The 20,302-nt window shown below is 33.8% G+C and overlaps 2 protein-coding genes across 2 annotated transcripts; both read left to right on the forward strand.

Annotated features, from left to right (window-relative positions):
* The first annotated feature begins 1,387 nt into the window (after positions 1-1,387).
* LOC141622381 (uncharacterized) lies at positions 1,388-5,027 on the forward strand. Its single transcript, XM_074438419.1, has 5 exons — positions 1,388-1,569; positions 3,490-3,567; positions 3,670-3,766; positions 4,458-4,650; positions 4,788-5,027. Exons 1-5 carry the CDS (start codon positions 1,442-1,444, stop codon positions 4,892-4,894), a joined length of 603 nt encoding a protein of 200 aa, XP_074294520.1. The 5' UTR covers positions 1,388-1,441; the 3' UTR covers positions 4,895-5,027.
* Positions 5,028-11,282: 6,255 nt separating this feature from the next.
* Positions 11,283-19,655, forward strand: LOC141622382 ((-)-germacrene D synthase-like). Its single transcript, XM_074438420.1, has 6 exons — positions 11,283-11,531; positions 16,671-17,043; positions 17,825-18,043; positions 18,227-18,365; positions 18,584-18,832; positions 19,281-19,655. The coding sequence occupies exons 1-6, from the start codon at positions 11,306-11,308 to the stop codon at positions 19,572-19,574; spliced, it is 1,500 nt and encodes a 499-aa protein (XP_074294521.1). The 5' UTR covers positions 11,283-11,305; the 3' UTR covers positions 19,575-19,655.
* Positions 19,656-20,302: the final 647 nt, after the last annotated feature.

Here is a 20,302-nt window from a genome sequence, read left to right on the forward strand (position 1 = left end):
CGCCCCTGCTAGCCCCCTAGCTCCACCACTTTTACTGTTTAATGGATCAACTCCTTTCTTGCATAGATTCTAAGCTCTTTTTACACTATTTATTTATGTCAAAATAAAAATAAAAATCAAGCTAAGTAATCTTGTGCACCATATTTATGTCTTAGTTTGTTTGTTATAGTTCATTTCTGCTACTGTTTTTAATTGTTTGTTATAATTGTAATGGACTAATCCATATTTGTCACCAAAAAATAATAATAATTGTGTTGTTTACACAATTTTATACAAGAGGCCATATAAGTAATGTATAGGACATATTCTTAAGATGCTTTTGAAGTTCTCACTTTTTGATTTAGTACTATATATTTGCATTTTTATTAAATACTAGATTTCATGTCCGTATATTACACGATATTTAAAAATGTTCTATTTAATATTGCGTTATTTATTTTAATGTGTAAAGTTGTTCCGTACTCCCATTTTATGTATCAAGTTGTTTTAGTAACACACTAACACCAGAACTAAATATTGTGATTTGCGAGATTTCATTTCAAATGAAATAAGCAAATTTTATATGAACATTTCATTAATTTGCCTTCAGCATTACGTTACAGAAGAGATTGATCTATCTAACATCACTCGCACTAAGATGAACATAACATTAACAAAACCAGTTATTAGTTACTGAGTTTTGACTTGATATTTATCCCTTATCAAATAAGGGTTTTTCTAACGTGTGCCCTTAGGGCACACATTAATAATCTAAACATGGTAAGATTTGCAAGAGATTCTCATCAAATATTCAAGTATAAACTCATTTTTACCATAATTAGTGAAAATTATTGGTGTAATTAACCGCCAAAATCATTGGGTAAAAATATGATAAGTTAGGTTCAAAAGGATTGATAGAAATGCTTAAGATATTTTTTAAAGTAAGAAGTTTAGAGTGGATAGAGAAAATATTAATTTTGCAATAAATTTATAAGTCAACTTTTTAAATTCTTTTATATATATATGCCCGTGCAACTTTGCACGGTTTTAAGCTAGTATTTTTATAAAATATGAGCAATATCTTATGTAATCATACAAGTTCGAGCCACTCGCGAGTTATTCGAATCGAGCCAGGCTTGACTCGTTAAACTCTCGAGCTGAGCCCGAGCCCGAGCATTGACCGAGTCGATCTCGAGTAGCTCGCGAGCTTTCTCGTCTCACTAATACCCCCTACCCATAGCTCTAGGCCATAAGATTGTTTTTGGAGAAACTTGAATGAACCTGCGACCCTTTAAAGTTTCACTCAAGTTTTAACCGCTATAATCCAACCTTCCCGTTTGAGGGTTAATAGGCCGACTGCCCTTGTATAGATCAGACCAACAATTTCCCCAGATCTCCCACACAAAAAAGAAAGGATAAACTGATCAAATTGGGGATTTCTTGAAATTAGGATTACTATACAATGGAAGTTGTCAAAGGTGTTGATTACCGCGAATCGAGCGATTATGATGGTGAACTTTCTGGAATTCGATGTCGAAAACGAGATAGTAGTCGATCAACTGAGAAACGTAAGCTCAATAAAATCACATGGTTCGTATTCCCCCTTCTACTTCTTGTTATTAATATCTTCATCTTCATTGCTCTTTTATCGATGATTTATCTATCATTCTTCTGTCGTGTTATGGTTTTATCGACGTAGTTGCGTTTACACCATTTCTTGTTTAAGATCGGCTAACTTAAGATAACTCTCGCCCCGATTAAAATTGAGGTCAAAATCAAAAGAGGTAGTGAGAGGTTTAAGTTAAAACGGTCTTAATATAAGCAAGACCATCTCGTGCTTATAGGTTCAATTTAGGATTATGCTTGAGTTTCATATATGCTTTAATTTCTTTTGATCGATTTAATTTGTGTATTTGTCATAGAATTTTATTCCTCCAACTGTCATCCTGGCCTCCGGGGTCTTGTTGGATACTGAATAGTATGGTGCTGCGACATTAAGCGTTGTTTAGATGGAATAATTTGGAAGAAGACCGTATACTATACTGGCCTCCGGGGTCTTGGGGTCTCATTTTGTATCTAAGCAAGGCCGTAAAGCTGTATTGAATATTGATAGCCATCTTGTTACGCCTCGTGGCAGTGTAGATCTCATATCGGCCTAGTTTGGTTATAAAAATGGTGGCAAATGGAGGGGATTGGAAAGAGGAAGTGAAGGGAAGGCCGTATCCTATCTCCAGCTTGAAGGCTAGTTTATCTTTATTTTGCTTAAGGCCGTATACCATCCACCGGACCACCGCTCTGATATCATTTGAAGTCTTAGAAATGGGTGTCATTCTTTCAAGGATTATTTAACAAGAATACTCCTCAGTCCAAACTACTAGTAGTCTTCTCAATATACTCTTAACCTTCAATTTAACTAACAATAAACCATACAATTGCCCCATCTTCTCATATTTTGATAACAAATGGTTATTTTTTTGTTGCCCATGTGTGTATTTGTGATTTCTGTTATTCAAAAGTGGCAATATTGGGGATAAATGGTGATCCTTTATGTAGTTTTTAATACAATTTGAAGATTCAAATTGGGTATATTTTTTCTTAAGTGTTTTTTTAGCTTTGTAAATCCTATCTAGTAATTAGTGTTACTTGTTTTAGTAATTCAATTGTTTCATATGATTATTTATGTTAGGCTACCTCAAATTATTTCGGAATTAAGCTGCTGTTTTCGACTTGTCGTTTTCGTTTTCGTTTTCGTTTTCGGCTGATTGTTGACTTCTCGAATGCTACGTTGAACTTTGCTATATTCTGTTCAGATAATTGTTTATAAGGAAGAAACTGGACACCTCTTTCTTGTTTAATCATAGGATTTAAAAATGAGTTCAGTGATCACGGTTTGCCTGTTTTCTGCTTCTTGTGGGTCCGCAAAATGTTGTGTCAAACTTAATTAATCCAGTCCTCACATGTGAGTGAGCAATTTCTCTAATTAGAAGGAAAACATGGTATACAATGCTATTTGCTAGAATTATAAAACGAGAGGAGAGAAAATGAAGATCAGTTATAATGGAAGAAGAGGAAAAAAATTGAAAAAAAAATTGCAGGTTACTATTGAAAGTAAGAGGAGGGAGAGGAAGATAAAGATCATCTTGTATGGGGAAAGGTGGGATCTGTGCTTGCTTTTACCTGCTATTATAATTTAACAAATGGCCAATTCTGTTTAAGGAAGGGAGGTATAATAATTGGTTATTTTGGTAGTTAACCTATAGTTTGGAGTATTTCGAGAATCACCCCGATAGTTTAGAGTATTCTCATTAAATAACACTTTTTTCAAAAGGTTTAGTATTCCTCTTAAAAGTGAGAAAATAATAGGTTAAATTAACAGTCAGCATGTTTGAGTTTTGTTAATCATGTTTAACCAAAACGGAGTAATACTGTATTATATGAGAAGACGCGTTATCTGTCTAAATAATAAAGAAACATTGAACTAAGCACACATTGTTTTGTAATATATTCCAGGGATGGTGCAACTTTCTATTCGTATATGACTTATGAAGAGTATGCAGCAACTCAGAAGGAAATAGATGAATTATTGCTGTAAGTTTCATCTTACATTACCACCAGTCTTTACACCTTTGTAGTCGTCATATACAGAGTACTCTGTTTTAATCAATATATCTTGTCTTTTGGCAACTTTAGGCATCCGCCGGGCTGGGATGATCCTAACATGTATAAGGAAGAGAGTGCAGAAATTTGTCGGGAATGTTTCCCAATAATCCAGAAAAAGTTTCCTGAGGTTCATCCTTGCTCTTATGTTCTTCTGCTACTTTGTTACTCGCCCCTGAGGTTCATCCTTGCTCTTATGTTCTTCTGCTACTTTGTTACTCGCCCCGTCCCGTGGTTATTCTTCACCTCTGATTACATTAGTCATTGGCGGCCGCCGTTTTTTTCACTAAATACAAAAGTTCAATTTTAAAAAAAAGATTAGACCATCTATGTCAAAATGGGACTTGCTAGATTTTTTGTATCAAGCTAGATGTTCTTACATCATGACAATTCATTGTTGGACATTTATTAGTTTACTTTCAGCTTTTTGTTTATCATCTGTTCATGACCTTATACTCCCTCTCCCTCTGTCTCATTCATTTGTTTAAACTTTTTTATTCTTTGTGAGGGTATTTTAAATCTTGTGTAAACAAATGATGGGACGGTGGGAGGAGTATTTCACTGTCTGAATTGGGAAGTGTGCCGTGGTGGTACACATAACGATGTATGTGTATGTAGATGTGCAATGATTTAGTTAAACTAGTGAGATACCCTAGTATATTAGGATTCACAAATACTTGGTGAATTCATAATCATGTGAAATCATTTATAGAAGCCTGATATTAAAATGCATGCACCATTTATTTAGATCAAGGTAAAATTAATTATTTGCAATTAACAAATAATACTTGGCTGAAGTTATTTAATTAAAATTTTTACAGATGTCTGATTATGAACTTGTGGAGCCCTTGTATGCATCTGTTTTCAACGGCTGCAGAATATTTGCTCATTTGAACTTTAAAGCTAAGCAGAAAGGTGCCGCAAAGTCTTCTACATCAACTTATTTTGCTGAATATGACATGATAGAAAAGGACATCAGTTGCTTACGTGAAATACAAATCGATCCTTCTTCAGGTATAAAAATTGTCTAATAATCCGAGATGTGACTCATCTTTTTTATTATTAATCAATTGACATCCTTTGAAGACAAACTTGACTGTTGAGATGTATGCAGTATTTGTGTTAATTGTGGTTCACTTGTTTAATTCTAGGTTATCGTCGCGTTTGTCGCCACTGCCATGATATTGAAGGTCCTGATCCTTTTGGAGGTTATGTTTACCATCCGGATGATACTAGCTCATTTGGTGGTGCTTGTTGAATCGTCGTCGTAGTTGGTAAACAATACTCTCTAATTATGTTTCCTTAAATTATTAGTAGCAGCATCGTCTTCCAGATTGTAAAGACAATGACAAACATCTGAACTTTAAGGTTGAAAGCCAGCATGTGCAATGTAAAAGTGCGCTTCATTTACCGTCTCTCTTCTTTACTTACATACCAACAATGCAGTGTTTTTTCCCCATCCGTGATCTTAAGCGACTCCACTTGGCATAAAGCTCATTCACATACACGTCATATTGGACCTCATCATTTACATAGTAAGTGTTTGTCACCGCTACGGAGGGTCTGCTGGTGGGTCTCGAGGTAGTCCGTCAGTGATGGCGAATGCTATTTCCAGACGTCTAGGCGATGGTGGGTGGGAGAGGAAATGAGAGAGAGTTAGAGAATAGAGTGGAGAACAAACAAAAGGGGTAATATAATAAAAAGTGTACAACAACAAGTAAAATTAAATGTACATTGCGTACTAAACATGTTATGAAATCTACAATAACTTTTTATCCACTTTTCAGATTTTATCTCTCATAATTTAAAAAGTAAAGTATTTCGAATAAAATTAAGCAACATAAACTTATCAAAAATGTATGGGTAGATAAAGTAAAATTTTCTAATAGTTATTAACTAAATAAAAAAAGAGTTTTTCTATGTGATACCGCTGTGTTTTTTCGAATTCTACGTGGTACCCCTACTTATTTGAAAACATCAGTGGTACTCCTAATGTAACACCCGCGAATATCCCATTTTGACAATTATAATTTATTAAACCGTTCAATTACCTTATTTTATATTTTTAAATTATTTAATTTAATTAATTCATTTTACGCACGATTTTAATGAAAAGAATATTTTAAAGTTTAATTTATAGAAAAATACGTATTTTTGGTCGGACAATAATAATGACCATAATAATAATAATAATAATAATAATTTCCGTCTAACATTAGACCGTCACATTTCAATGGGGAATCTTATCTAAACACGGACCAATCGAAAATCGACAACACGCCCACCTACCTCTTACACACTCTACTTTTGTATATATTTATATATTATTATTATTATTATTATTATTATTATTATTACTACTATTATTATATTATATTATTGTTATTACTCCGTATTATTTATTGTTGTTGTGGACCGTGCTGTACCCACATACACCTCCTCCTTTCTTCTTCTTCTTTCAAACACAGCAACAGCAGCAACGAAACCCAGAGCCCGTACACCCATTTTTTTTATTCGACTTTCAAACCCAGATTTCTCCCTTACTTCTCAACCAACTCCATTATTTTTGTACCATTAGCTTCCTCGTTCCCTCCTCATTCTTTTAAGGTAAGAAAGCTTCTATTTTGTTGAGGTTTCGAAAATACCGTCTTAAATGACAACTCGATTTCTTGTCTTAATCGACTCGTTTTTCCTCCTTTTAGCTGAAGACTGACGAGAGACTCCCATTTTTGACGTTTTTACTCGGGAATTCGAGGAGTTAAAGGTAACGGTGATAGGTTACTCGACAAAGTGTCGATATTTCGCTCCATAAACTCGTTTTTAGCCTCCTTGTGTGTGAAAGTTGTGTTCTTTAGGTTTACTTTCATTTGTATGGTTTACATGGGTACTCGTCTTACTTATGCTCGAAATTTCCGTCTTGAGTTGTTGCTGAGTGTGGCTGTTTTAATCCCATTTATGACAGAAATTAATGGTGCTATTCCTTCGTATAGTCGTACTCTCTTCGTCTCGTATTTGTGTTTTGTTTTCCGTCTTGAATTTTGGATTAAAGAGCTGCTGGAACTCTTCTCTTTGTACCGTGTATGAGCAGTTTGGGTCCCTGTTTTGGGACGGACAAATCAGTCCCGTAGACTGGTGTTCCTGCTAAATTGCCTCGCATTGAGGTGGTCTTGGGTGTACTTACTTTTCCCGCTTTAAATTGCTCAGCCTTGAACCGTGAGGACTCTGTTTTGGGCGGCTGTTTACACCCCCTTTCGGGACAGCCGAAGGTGACGGCTTGGGCTGCGTTGACACGGTTTTTATAATGGTCGGATGAGTTGTGGTTGGCTTGGTTTTGACGGGAATTCTGAGTTGTTTGACACGGGTTTTTGATGGAACTTAGCTCGTCTCTATGCGACCCCGATGGCTGTTTTGGGAACGAGATTTGTGGCTATGATGGGGTAGTCACGAGATAGGGCTCTCATACTCGGCTCCCTGCCTTCTTTTCCCCTTCCTTTATTCCTTTTCTCTTTTTTTTTTCCTTTATGATGGTTGGGCTAGCATATTGGGCCATGTTGTTATGTGTTATAAGTGGATCAAGTTATAAGCTTGATTATTGGGCCACATTTAGTTCATGGGTACTTTCGGAGTCAAGTTTGGTTTATTCGAATGGTTTAAATATCCGTCTCGTATTTTATATAACGTAATTCGTTAATATCGTTCTTTTACACATTTATTCATTTGGGCTTAACTTGTTAAGTTAATTGGGCTTATCTTATTAATGTGGTTGGATTTGCTTTGATAATTTAGTTGGACCCGTCTAGTTTGCTTGTTGGGCTAAATTTATTCTATTCATTAGACTGGTGGTGGCATGTTGGATTTCTTGTGATTCCAAGTATTGGGTCTCACATGGTTTGATTATTGGGCTCCTGATAGTTTGTTTATTGGACTCATAAATGAGTCACTTGAGTTGGTCACATTTTATTCCGTAATTTCATATATCGTAATTTATTCATTATCGCTTGTTATATTTTATTTAACCGGCATGTTAATTTATAAAATGGAATAATTATTCATATAATACATGTATGACATATTTATTATAAATAAGTACTTGTAAGAGTCATACTCTAGATAATATCTAGTATTGTTCGGTTGTGAGAGTCTTGGTTCTACCGGATACTAAGGGTGAGCATGAGGCCCTCTAGTTGCGGTATGAACGTCGGGAGTGATGTTCCCATCCGTACTTATGGTGATGCAGGCCATAAGTATGAATGTGACATTAATCATCCCGTCCCCCGAGTCTTGGTCCTATCGGATACTAGGGGGTGAGCCGAGGCCCTCTAGTTGCGATATGATTAGTCGGGAGTGATGTTCCCATCCGTACTCATGGCGATGCAGGCCATAAGTATGAATGTGACCTTAATAATCCCGTCCCTGAGTCACGGTCCTATCGGACACTAGGGGTGAGCCAAAGGCCCTCTAGTTGCGATAAGGTCGTCGGGATTGATGTTCCCATCCGTACTTATGGTGAGATGCAAGCCATAAGTATGAATGTGACATTAATAATCCCGTTCTATGTGCTTGTTTGTTGTGCTTGTTTGTTGTACTTGTTTGTTGTATTTGACCATGTTTTAAAGGTAACCGCTGAGCCAGATACTTGTTTGTTGTGCCTCGGACATGTTTTAAAGGTAACCTCTGAGTCGGGCACTTGTTTGTTGTATTTGGCCATGTTTTAAAGGTAACCGCTGAGCCAGATACTTGTTTGTTGTGTCTCGGACATGTTTTAAAGGTAACCTCTGAGTCGGACACTTGTTTGTAGTATTTGACCATGTTTTAAAGGTAACCGCTGAGCCAGATACTTGTTTGTTGTACCTCGGACATGTTTTAAAGGTAACCTCTGAGTCGGGTACTTGTTTGTAGTATTTGGACATATTTTAAAGGTAACCGCTGAGCCAGATACTTTATGTGTTGTGTCTCGGACATGTTTTAAAGGTAACCTCTGAGCCGGACACTTGTTTGTATTATTTGGACATGTTTTAAAGGTAACCGCTGAGCCAGATACTTTATGTGTTGTGCCTCGGACATGTTTTAAAGGTAACCTCTGAGTCGGGCACTTGTTTGTAGTATTTGGACATGTTTTAAAGGTAAATCACCGAGCCGGATACTTTAGAGGTCGTGCCTTGGACATGTTTTAAAGGTAAATCACCGAGCCAAGGTACTTAAGGACTTGTGTCTCGGACATGCTTTAAAGGTAGCCTCTGAGCCGGATGCTTTGCTTATTATGTGATGTTAGTAGTCCCATTTCATGTATTGTATGTTGTTTGGTTTTCAAGTTGGATGTATCATATGCCTTATCTATGATTGACTACGCCTGTTTTGAATGTTAGTCTCATGTCTGAGTGCTTGCATCAAATGGTTATATTTATGATGTTCTAATATATTCTTGTATATCTGTGTTTCGACATTTTGTGGCTGGGAGAACCTTGAGTTACTCCCCACTGACTGTGGCGTTCATGTTTACATGAATGACAGGTTGTGAAGACGCTTACGTGGGGAAGACGTGTGGGCTAGCGAGAACTAAGCCCTTGGACCTTAGTTTGCTAGTTTAGAAACTCTTTATTTGTTTATTCGTGGGATATCTTTTCCTCGCTTTCTAGACTTAGGTTGTAATAACCTAAGTTTGTCTATTGTTGTATTTGTTTCATCTCATTTTGGCACCCGCGTGTTGATCTTTAACTAGTAATAAAAAGTTTTTAAAATATCATAAATTTCCGCTTTAATTTATTAATTATATTTTCCGCTTTATCGCGGGGTGTCACACCTAAACTTAGTAAAAATATTCTCAAATTACCCAAACTACTAAAAATCATGTTTTTAAACAGTTAAATTTTATAAAGAAAATATGTTGTTAATGATATGACAAATTATTACTAACAAATAAATCAAAAATGTGAAGACTAAACATTTAAAAGGGCCGAATTAGAGCATTTTGGCTATTTTAGGGTACCATTGATTTTTTTGAAAAGCGAGAATACCATGTAAAATTCAAAGAAATATAAGGGTATAATGTAAAAAAACCCAAAAAAAATACATTAGACTTTAGTTTTGTTAATAATTTTCATTACCACCCGTGCAGTGCACGGGTTCAAAAACTAGTCTACCGTAATAATTTGTGATCCTTTTTCTAGTTTCAGTCGTTTGTTCCAACAATCCACCAAAATAGGCAAATTTTAATGATTATTGTTATTTACTTATTCATTATCACGAAAGTGGTAATTGAACCCCATAACTTTGTTCATTATTGCTACAACTATAATTAATTATGCAATTTAAGAAATTTTTTACTTTCGAAACTACCCTTTTCCAATTAATTAGTTTAAAATTCAAATTTTAGGAAGGGAATTGAAAATAGTTATGTAAATTACTATAATATCCTCGGTGGCGCCGAATTTGAGTATTACTCGGTGACGCCATCTCTTTTTCCTAATTTTAATGAGTTAAGCCGTTAAGGGCAAGAAAAGGACTTAAACTGTTCATTTTTGGATTTTCTTCATTTTTAATGACTTGCCATATATGGGATCACGCAAAATCTGGAATAGTTTATAGACCAATTGTCAGAAGGATACGGCATTCTCAATCAAGGCAACCTCAAATATTGATTTACATAGAGAACAATTATGATTCGCAGTAATTTGAGGACACCACTGATATCAAAGTTATTTTCACCTTTTTGTAAGTGGATAGTACTCGTATTTGGCCTCGTGGCCCTCAGTATCACTTTAGCAACCAAATTCTCATTGTAGACAGATATATTCGTCTTTATCGTAAGAAGGGTCACTTACTCACTTAGTATAGATAGGACAAAAAGGAAGTTCTTAGACACTACCAAATAGTTGTCTTATCTAACCTTGTGAGATAGTATTTAACCCGTTTTATTCTTAAGCGTTTATAAAAGAGCAATTGTTAAAGCAAAGGTCTACTACATTTGGAGGGATTGTCAAATTTCGCATGTTGTATCTTTTAAGACCTCGTTCGGTTACGTCTTGTAAAATCATGGGAGTTGGAAAATTCCATGAATTACAAAATTGGGACTTGTTTGATTGCTTTTTTTTTTGCCATAATTGCAAACTTCGGTGTAATTGAATTCCTACATCGGCAACCAAACGAATTTTGTTAATTCACATGAATTTCATGTGGAGTTTAATTCCCATGAATTCAATAATTCGGTGGAGTTGAATTCTAACAGGCAACCAAACGAGACCTTAAGTCGTATTTCGCATGTTGTATTAAATTGCCTTCGTATTCTCCTTCCCACGATCATGACATTGACATGCACATATGCTCCCTATAAATAACGTACAACTTTGATTCAACTCATCAACAATATCAAAATTCTTAATTTCTTATTGACAACAAATTTAAAAAAAAAAAGAAAAAGAAAAATGGCAGCAACGGCATCAAACAATAGTGCAGGAAATTTGCAGCAGCGTCAATCCGCAAATTACGATCCCTCAGTTTGGGGGGATTTCTTCGTGACATATGTCTGTGACAATAAGGTACATTCGCTAAATACGATACTCGCCTCACTGCCTTAGATTCATGTAAATTAACAATAATTGTCCTTTTGTTTTGACAGAATATTCGTGTATGGCTTGAGGAAGCTGAAATGCTGAAAGAAAAAGTGCAAAAAATGCTCAAAGATGACTTCACCATTGAACATCTTAGTGAAAAGTTGAGCATTATTGATGCAGTTGAGCGTTTGGGGATTGCGTACCACTTTGAGACGGAAATTCAAGATATGTTGCGACGAGTTTTCGAGCATTTTAAGGACGAGAATAATCACGAACATTATGAACTAGTAACCTTAGCCCTTTTGTTTCGACTTCTACGACAACATGGCTACAATGTTTCAACTGGTATGTCACACATCCTCCTATATTCTAACAAAATAAAAATTCTCCAATGTTTTCTTGCAGAAGAAATCTCGCTAAATATGAAAATAAGTCTTTCTTTCATTACCTTTTTTTTCTTTTATATAATATTTTACATTATATAATCTTTTCTAAACTCTGAATTGTAATCATTTAATTAAAATAAAACAAAACTGATATAACTTTAAAAATTATAAATTCCTAAATCTTTTATTAGTGTTATTATTATATATTAGAGAATGACTTAACACATAATTACCTTGTATAAAAAAAACTATAAAAATATTATTAGTTTCATAAAAAAAATTCAAGAAAATTATTTGATAAAATGTATAAATTGAAATCATTAATTTTGTGTTAAAACAATATAATACACATTTCATGACTTCATTCAATTCTCTTTATTAATTTTCAAGTTTTTTTTTTCTCATCACCTTGAACTAAAAGAATAAATCTTACTCTAAATTTTCCTGCTCAACTATTTTAGTAAGGAGTTTGGTTCTATTAATTGTCAATTTGCCATTATTCTAAAAGTTGAGTATTACATCTGATTTATATGATCTCAATATTATATCATGTATTAGTCTACATATATAACATGATGGCAGTACAACAGATCGCTACTACGTAATTAATAACATTTCATATAGGTCGTTTTGTAATAATATATTTAATCTAAATTTTATAAATATGAAAATTCATATATTTTCCGCTAAATGTTTTACGTAATTTTAATTGGCATTCTCTATGAAGATATTCACGGAGAGTTTTAGCTTCTAATACTACATACAAACTTACGAATAAATATATATTCTTCGACTTTAACTTAAAATCTCTTATCCATAGTGTGTAAATATTTAAATTCGCTTTAATTTTATCATCTTTATTTGCTAAGCTGTCTCACATCCCGAACTAAAAAAATCGTGCATTTATGCACGAGATTTATACTAGTATTATATCATACGGAGTAATACTCTATTAGTGTATAGTTAAATGGGTAGTTGAATTAATTTGTCTATAAACTTAATGTCATGGGATATTATAAGCAAAATTGTGAATTAATTGGTCTAAGCTAAGGTTAGAACGTATTAAATTATTTTGTTTGTTTATTATAGAGTATAATACCGCGAATTGGAAAGTAAAACCTTGTATACGTTTCCATGTTTTGGTTAATAGTTAATACTACCTTTATATATAAACACGAATTATTTGGAAACATGCCAAATGATAAACACAAATTCTCATTGAAGACATGACATATCCGTCACAAGCTGAAGACGGATACCATTTTACCTCACAATGTACCCACTTTTTCTCTCTCTGCAACACTATTCATGTGGTCCCCTTTCTCCACTAACCCATTTTGTTACCATTTTATCTCACAAAATATCCGTCACAAATGGTAACCCGTCACAAGGGAGACCAATTGAATGATAAATAGGATGTGCATTATGAAAATTAAACATAATAAAACGGTATTCCGTACTGTATTATAATATTAGGCCCATTAGGGCCGGCTATCGTTTAGAGTTTATGCTAGTAGGCCCACCATCCATGTGCTTCTCACTTGTGAGAGGTCTTATTACGGTCTGAAATAAGGCGGTCTGAAACAAGACGGACTGTATATCACAAATACACCCATGTATTGAATCAGAATTACATAGATCATCAATAATAATATTTCCTTATGTGATTCTCTCCACTCTATAATCTTATCATTGTTTCAGAACCTCTTTCTTGAGTTTAAAAAACCGCTTCCGCATTCTTGCTTGTGAGCAAAAAATTATGACGCTCACCGACGGAATTTTACAACAATTTGTTAAGCTTTAAAAAAAATTCCATAATTGTGTACGACACCTTGTGTCTTCTTCTCATCTTGATTTTAGCCAATTGGTTATCATGAGAGTACCCCTCCATCCCTGATCAATGGCATCGAAAGATTCGAAAAATAATTTCTTTTGAATTTTGATTAAAAATCTTCATATTCGTTTAAGGGGGTATAAAACTGACCGGCGAGTTACGCACTTATAATCATCATGATGGTGGTCCAAGTCTATTTGGCGTTCAAAAAAATTAACGTTCTCCAGAACTTGAAATTGACGGATAATTTTCCGTTTTATCTATATTTGTTAGATTCGATTAGTGTTCCTTCAAATTAACTCATATTCGACAAGTTCGAAAAACTTAACGTTCTTGTTCGAAAAATTTTAAGAGTCTATACTCGTTTCTTACCTACCTTTGAAGATGAATAAGATTAATGTAGATTGAAGAAGATGAAGATTGAAGATTTCCTTTTTTTCCTTTTTATATTTTTTTCTTTGTATTTCTCCAATCGTAAAGTGTTAGAATAACAGAAAGTTAGTTATCTTTTCATAAGTTTGTTATGACTTTGACTAGTCTGTTAAGTAGTTAGTTAGTCCTAAATTAAGTCGGTTTAGCTGGTTGACCTTCCTATATAAAGGAAACGTTGGCATATGATGTATTACCAGTTTTCATAATATTAAGAATCATTCTCTCAATTCTCTCATAATTCTCTCAATTCTCTCTCAATAATCAAACAATCTTTCTTCTCTTTTTCGTTCTTCAACTTCTCATATCATGAAGATGTTCATCTTCTTGCATAAAGTTCGTACTATGTATTGCTTTTACGATTGCGGGAGGGCCGGCTATCGTCTAGGTTTTATGCTAGTAGGGTTTATTATATATACACCCATGTATTGAATCAGAATGAGATAGATCATCAATAATAATATTTCCTTATGCGATTCTCTCCCCTCTATAATCTTATCATACTGTGACTGTCAACTCCTTTCTTTGTTTTCCTATTTAATCCTCGTTTTCTTTTCAAGGGTTAAAATTATCAAATTTTGAGTGAAAATCTGTTAGGGATTTTGCGGTTTTTATTTTAAATGGTTTTTTTGTTATTCTAAATTTTTAATTATGGTCATTATATAATCAAATAATAAAAAAAATTAATTATAAGAATGTCCCTTGGAATAAACTTGAATGTTTTAGTTAGCCTTTTAACTATATTGTATAGATTTAATTATTATTCCATATTTGAAAATGATATAAATTAATGAGGTGTATAAATCGCATGTGGGATAAAATTGAATGTGTTAAGGCGATTTGTAATAAAATTGAATGTGTTAAGGTAGCCTTGTAATTAGATAGTATAGATATCAAGTTATGTTAGCTGGCTATCGTCTAGGGTTTATGCTAGTAGGGTTTATTATATATACACCCATGTATTGAATCCGAATGAGACAGATCATCAATAATAATATTTCCTTATGCGATTCTCTCCCCTCTATAATCTTATCATACTGTGACTGTCAACTCCCTTTATTTGTTTTCCTATTTAATCCTCGTTTTCTTTTCAAGGGTTAAAATTATCAAATTTTGAGTGAAAATCTGTTAGAGATTTCGCGGTTTTAATTTTAAATGGTTTTTTTGTTATTCTAAATTTTTAATTATGGTCATTATATAATCAAATAAGAAAAAAAATTAATTATAAGAATGTCCTTGGAATAAACTTGAATGTTTTAGTTAGCCTTTTAACTATATTGTATAGATTTAATTATTATTCCATATTTGAAAATGATATAAATTAATGAGGTGTACAAATCGCATGTGGGATAAAATTGAATGTGTTAAGGTGATTTGTAATAAAATTGAATGTGTTAAGGTAGCCTTTTAATTAAATAGTACTATAGATATCAAGTTATGTTGTGTGAGTAGCGTTGTTTAAATAAATCTGAGAGGCCGGTTCGGTTTAATCAATATTTTATTATTCTAATACGTCTCCTCACTCAAATATCTTTTGGACATGAAGAGTTGGTTAGTGCACAAACTCCTCCATACCTCGTGCTGAAACTCACTTGTAAGATATAAGGGACTCTCAGGATTTGAACATGTGACCTCTCGGTCACCTGGCTCTAATACCATGTTGAGAAGACCATCTCAACCAAAAGTTTAAAGTGATGGTTGAAATTTAATCAATATTTTAATATTCTAATAATATATGTTTGGGATTCTCATTTGTACTCTCAACCTTTTTTATTTTCTAAGGCCTATCACTCATTTTTTTGCACAAAAACGTTGACCCGCGATAACTTTTGGATATGAGTTCAGAAAACGGTAATTTTTTTCATTCTAAATATCTCATAAAGGCCTTGAATTTGAAAAAAAAAAAAACATCATCGTTTTTTGAATTCGTAGCTACGGTCAAAAAATACCAATTTCTAAATTTGTAGCCAAGAGTTATAATCGGTCAAAGTTTTAGTGCAAAAAAGGAGGGATACACCTTAGAGGGAAATAAGTGAGAAAATCGCTATATATTTTTAATATATGCAAATTAAGCTATATGACGAAAAAAAATCAATATGAAAATAACTGACACGTATGTTATTGGAGACTTGAAGCCTTGAAGGTAAGCGCAAAAGAGAACAAATTTATACGAGTAATATGACTATAACAAAACAAATTCTTGTAGTTTTATAACTACAAAATATACGGAGTGTATTTTGTTAAATTTAAAAATGTGTCCCGCGACCTATATGTAAGAATATTGGGTCCAATATTATTTATGTAGACACACTATTATCCGGGTATATTAATTACGTCGTATATGTGGACACACTATTATACGAGCATAACTATCGTTTAAGTTTAACCCAATATAGTGATCCATCTGGATAATATAATACGAGAATATTAATTACGTCTTATAAAGTATGAGCCGGATATCATAATTGTGTAGATACCCATTATGTTTCTAATGCATGATAGACGCATTAGACTAAGGAGATTATATATAAGTCACATGGATTATGGTCCCTGATAGCACACATAATCTAATCTCCCCGCATCCCATAAGTAGAGAGATCCCTATGGGCCGTATCACATGTTCATTATATTTGTGTATGTGTATGTGGATGTGTCTTTGTTCGTATTCGTTTTCATGTCCGTATTCATTTCGGTGCTACGAATCTACCTACTTGTGGTCCCAAAGTTTTTGACCCGCGGATTCGTATACTAAGCACCTTTTGAACCTGCAATATAATCAAACCTATATTTGTGACTAAATCATATTCTAACTAGAAGCACGACTATGCTTGGCAGATATTTTCAATAAATTTAGGGGCAACAAAGATGGATTTAAGGACTTCGTTGCTGAGGATGTAGAAGGGATGTTATGCCTATACGAAGCAACACACCTCAGGTTGCGAGGCGAACTCATATTGGATAAAGCCCTTGCGTTTACTAAGAATGCCCTTGAGCTCAAGTTACCTTCTCTTAGTCCCTCTCTAGCGGCGCGTGTATCACACACGTTGCGGTGGCCGGTTCAGAAATGTCTTCCAAGAGTAGGAGCAAGAAAATACATATCCCTTTACCAAGAAATAGAGCTTCACAACCAAGTTCTTCTCAAGTTTGCAAAGTTAGACTTCAACTTGCTGCAATTGCAACATCAAGAGGAGCTTAGTATTATTACAAAGTAAGTATTGTTTGTCATTTACAATTTTTGTTTTCAAAAAGTTATCATTTAACCAAGTGGTGTTAGTCCGATGGTAGTCGGTTTAAACCTTGAAGCTTGCAGAAATGTAGGAGTTGAGAGGTCCCGGATTCGACTACCCGTTGGGGCAATGATCACTTGGCCACTGAAACCCGGAAAAGGTGGATTACATGGTCCATGTGGTGGTGCGGGAATGCATGGGCCCGGAGGGAATTCAACCCCCTCGTCATAAAAAAAAAGTTATCATTTCATTGATTTATGAGTCGACAATTGATTATTAATGAGTCGACAATTGAATATTTATAATTAATACACTTAAAAGTATAAATCTATATGTTATAACAGAAGCAAGAAAGAACTAATAAAAGAACAATAAAGAGACAAACGCACAAATTTACGTAGTTCATTAACGGTGTGTTAGCTACGTCCACAGGGCAGAAGGGAGAGAGTTTTATTGATATGTGAAGAGTTTTGAGATTACAGATTCAGACGGTATGACTGCTAGGTAGAGACTTAGAGAGTTTATATAATACTCTCTAAGAACTTCTACAGAATGACCTAATAAAGGCTCAAGACAGAATCAATCTAGATAGTCGTTCGAACGGCGACTAGCAGAATCAAGGCACAAACCCAACACTATATACATCATATAAGAATTAGACGGAATTATGGATCTATATATTCTAGATAGTTACCACCTAGGCATCAATCTGTACGATTGTTTACCTATCTTAGCATTAGTTCATTGATTTTGAACGTGTAGGTGGTGGAAAGAGCTTGATGTGAAGAATAAGTTGCCATACGCTCGTGATAGAATAACAGAGTGTTACTTTTGGATACTTGGAGTTTATTATGAGCCTCAATATGCCTTGGCCCGTAAGTTTGCTGTCAAAGTCATCGCTTTGGCTTCAGTTCTTGATGATACCTATGATGTGTATGGTACATATGAAGAGCTAGAACGTCTCACACAAGCTTTCGAGAGGTACATTACGTAATTTTGGGAACAAAATTTAGCATAGCCACATAATAATGAGTCTATAGACGAGAGATCGTTGATTTCACAATATAATAATTCAATTGTCTTTGTTAAAAAAAAAACATTATTGTTCTATGGTTTTATAAGATTTTATTGAACAATAACAAATTTACGAGTACCCCAAATTAGGTGGGATATTCATGTCATGGATGAACTCCCGGAGTATATGAAGATAATTTATCAAGCAGTTCTTGAAATTTATAGCGAAATGGAGGAAGAAATGGTCAAAAGAGGGCGGTCTTTTGCAATATGCTATGCAAAAGAAGCGGTAAGTTGGATTATGTCAATTTTCACTCCAGTTCCCTGAAATTGCAGTTTTCATTAAAATACTATTCACATATATTCAACTAATGTTGTAATGAAAGTGAATAGAAGGGAGTATTTAATATCAGTGTCACTTGATAACGCTAATTAACCTTAATTAAAATTGTCAATATTGAAATTCAGTAATTTCGTCAAAATTGAGATCGATAATTTGATGATCAGATGAAAAGGCTACTGAAAGCGTATCTAGAGGAAGCAAAATGGCTTGTAGAAAAAAAGGTGCCAACAATGAAAGAGTACTTGAGAGTAGCCTTGCCATCCACAGCTTATCCAATGTTGTCAATGGTTTCATTGGTTGGAATGGAAGAAGTCGCAACTAAGGATGCCTTCCTTTGGTTACTTAGTGAACCTCCACTTCTACATTCTGCATGCTGCATTTGTAGATTTATGGATGACATTGTGTCACGTGAGGTATTTCATTGTTCATGTTAGTGTTTATATATTTTTTACTTGATTATTATTATTAGGGTTATTTCATAACAATAATTCATTATATTGGTGGTCTGCAATAATCACTTTATCCTATCAATAATTCTGATTAAATCCAACCTAAATATCATACCTTCTAATAACGAACCAGCTCATATTTTATGATGATTCATCACTTGCAAATATTACACATAAACTTCATATATACCAGCTTCTCCAAAAACTATTAAATATTCCAACATAAACTTCAAAAAATATCAGCTGGTTCGTTATTAGAAGGTATATGAGGCTTAGGTTGGATTTAATTGAGATTATTGATAGGATGGAGTGATTATTACAGACCACCTATAGGATGGATTATTGTTATGAAATAACCCTTATTATTATTATTATTATCGCCTAATAACTTTAAATGTTAATTTGAATGTAGTTGGAGAAGAAAAGAAAGCACATACCATCAGCAGTAGAATGCTACATGAAGGAGTATAAGGTGACAGCATCGGAAGCATGTCAAGTGCTGAGCATTGAGGTTGAAAATGCATGGAAGGATATTAACCAAGCTTTCTTGGATCCCAAGGCACCTTCAATGCCTGTTTTGATGCGAATTCTCAACTTAGTTCGAGTGATAGAGCTGCTTTATACGGGCGAAGATATGTACACTCACTCTCACAAAATGAAGCCTCTTGTTGACTCATTACTCCTTATTCCCCTACAAATAATATAGAAAAAAATAGTTTGTTTGTTATAGTTCATTTCTACTACTCTTTTTAATTGCTTGTTATAATTGTAATGGACTTATTTATATTTGTCACCCAAAAATAATAATAATTGTGTTAGTAATGTATACAAGACATGTATACATTACTAACACAAGGCTATTTTATACAAGACGCCATATAAGTAATGTATAGGACATGTTCTTAAGATGCTTTTGAAGTTTTCACTTTTTGATTTAGTACTATATATTTGCATTTTTATTAAATATTATCCTGTACAACGGATGAAAAAGGCTATTTTCTAAACAACTTTAACAACTTGTAGTAAATTAGTCGCTAATTAGCAACTATGTAGTAATCTAATCTGATCTAATCTATTTAATACTATATAAAAACCGGAAATCATGGACTTCAATGAACGATGTTTTTATCACTCTACCACTTTTTCAACATGTGTCTTTCAATAATCTCTTAATTCTACTAAATATTACTCCCTCCATTTAATTGATATCGTCTACTTTGAAAATGACGTGTTTCTTAAGGAATATAATACTCATTCTGTTTTAGTTTATTTGTCGTTTTAGAAAAGATCAATAATTTCTTTTTCTTTATCGTTTTATAGTGTTCTAGGTATTACATGATTTTTACAGTTCCCAAAACAAAAATTATTAAGGAAAATGATGTTTTAAGTTATTCGATTGGTTTAAATAGTTTCTTTTACTATTTCCAAATATTA

Source organism: Silene latifolia, chromosome X (genome assembly GCF_048544455.1).
Source record: "Silene latifolia isolate original U9 population chromosome X, ASM4854445v1, whole genome shotgun sequence".
NCBI classification, from domain to species: domain Eukaryota; kingdom Viridiplantae; phylum Streptophyta; class Magnoliopsida; order Caryophyllales; family Caryophyllaceae; genus Silene; species Silene latifolia.

Coding starts and splice junctions, on each gene's coding strand:
- LOC141622382 (XM_074438420.1), top strand. CDS start 11,306: ATGCTCAAAGATGACTTCACCATTGAACATCTTAGTGAAAAGTTGAGC. Junction 18,044..18,226: donor CTCACACAAGCTTTCGAGAG/GTACATTACGTA, acceptor ACCCCAAATTAG/GTGGGATATTCATGTCATGG. Junction 18,366..18,583: donor TATGCTATGCAAAAGAAGCG/GTAAGTTGGATT, acceptor TTTGATGATCAG/ATGAAAAGGCTACTGAAAGC.
- LOC141622381 (XM_074438419.1), top strand. CDS start 1,442: ATGGAAGTTGTCAAAGGTGTTGATTACCGCGAATCGAGCGATTATGAT. Junction 3,568..3,669: donor GAAATAGATGAATTATTGCT/GTAAGTTTCATC, acceptor TGGCAACTTTAG/GCATCCGCCGGGCTGGGATG. Junction 4,651..4,787: donor ACAAATCGATCCTTCTTCAG/GTATAAAAATTG, acceptor GTTTAATTCTAG/GTTATCGTCGCGTTTGTCGC.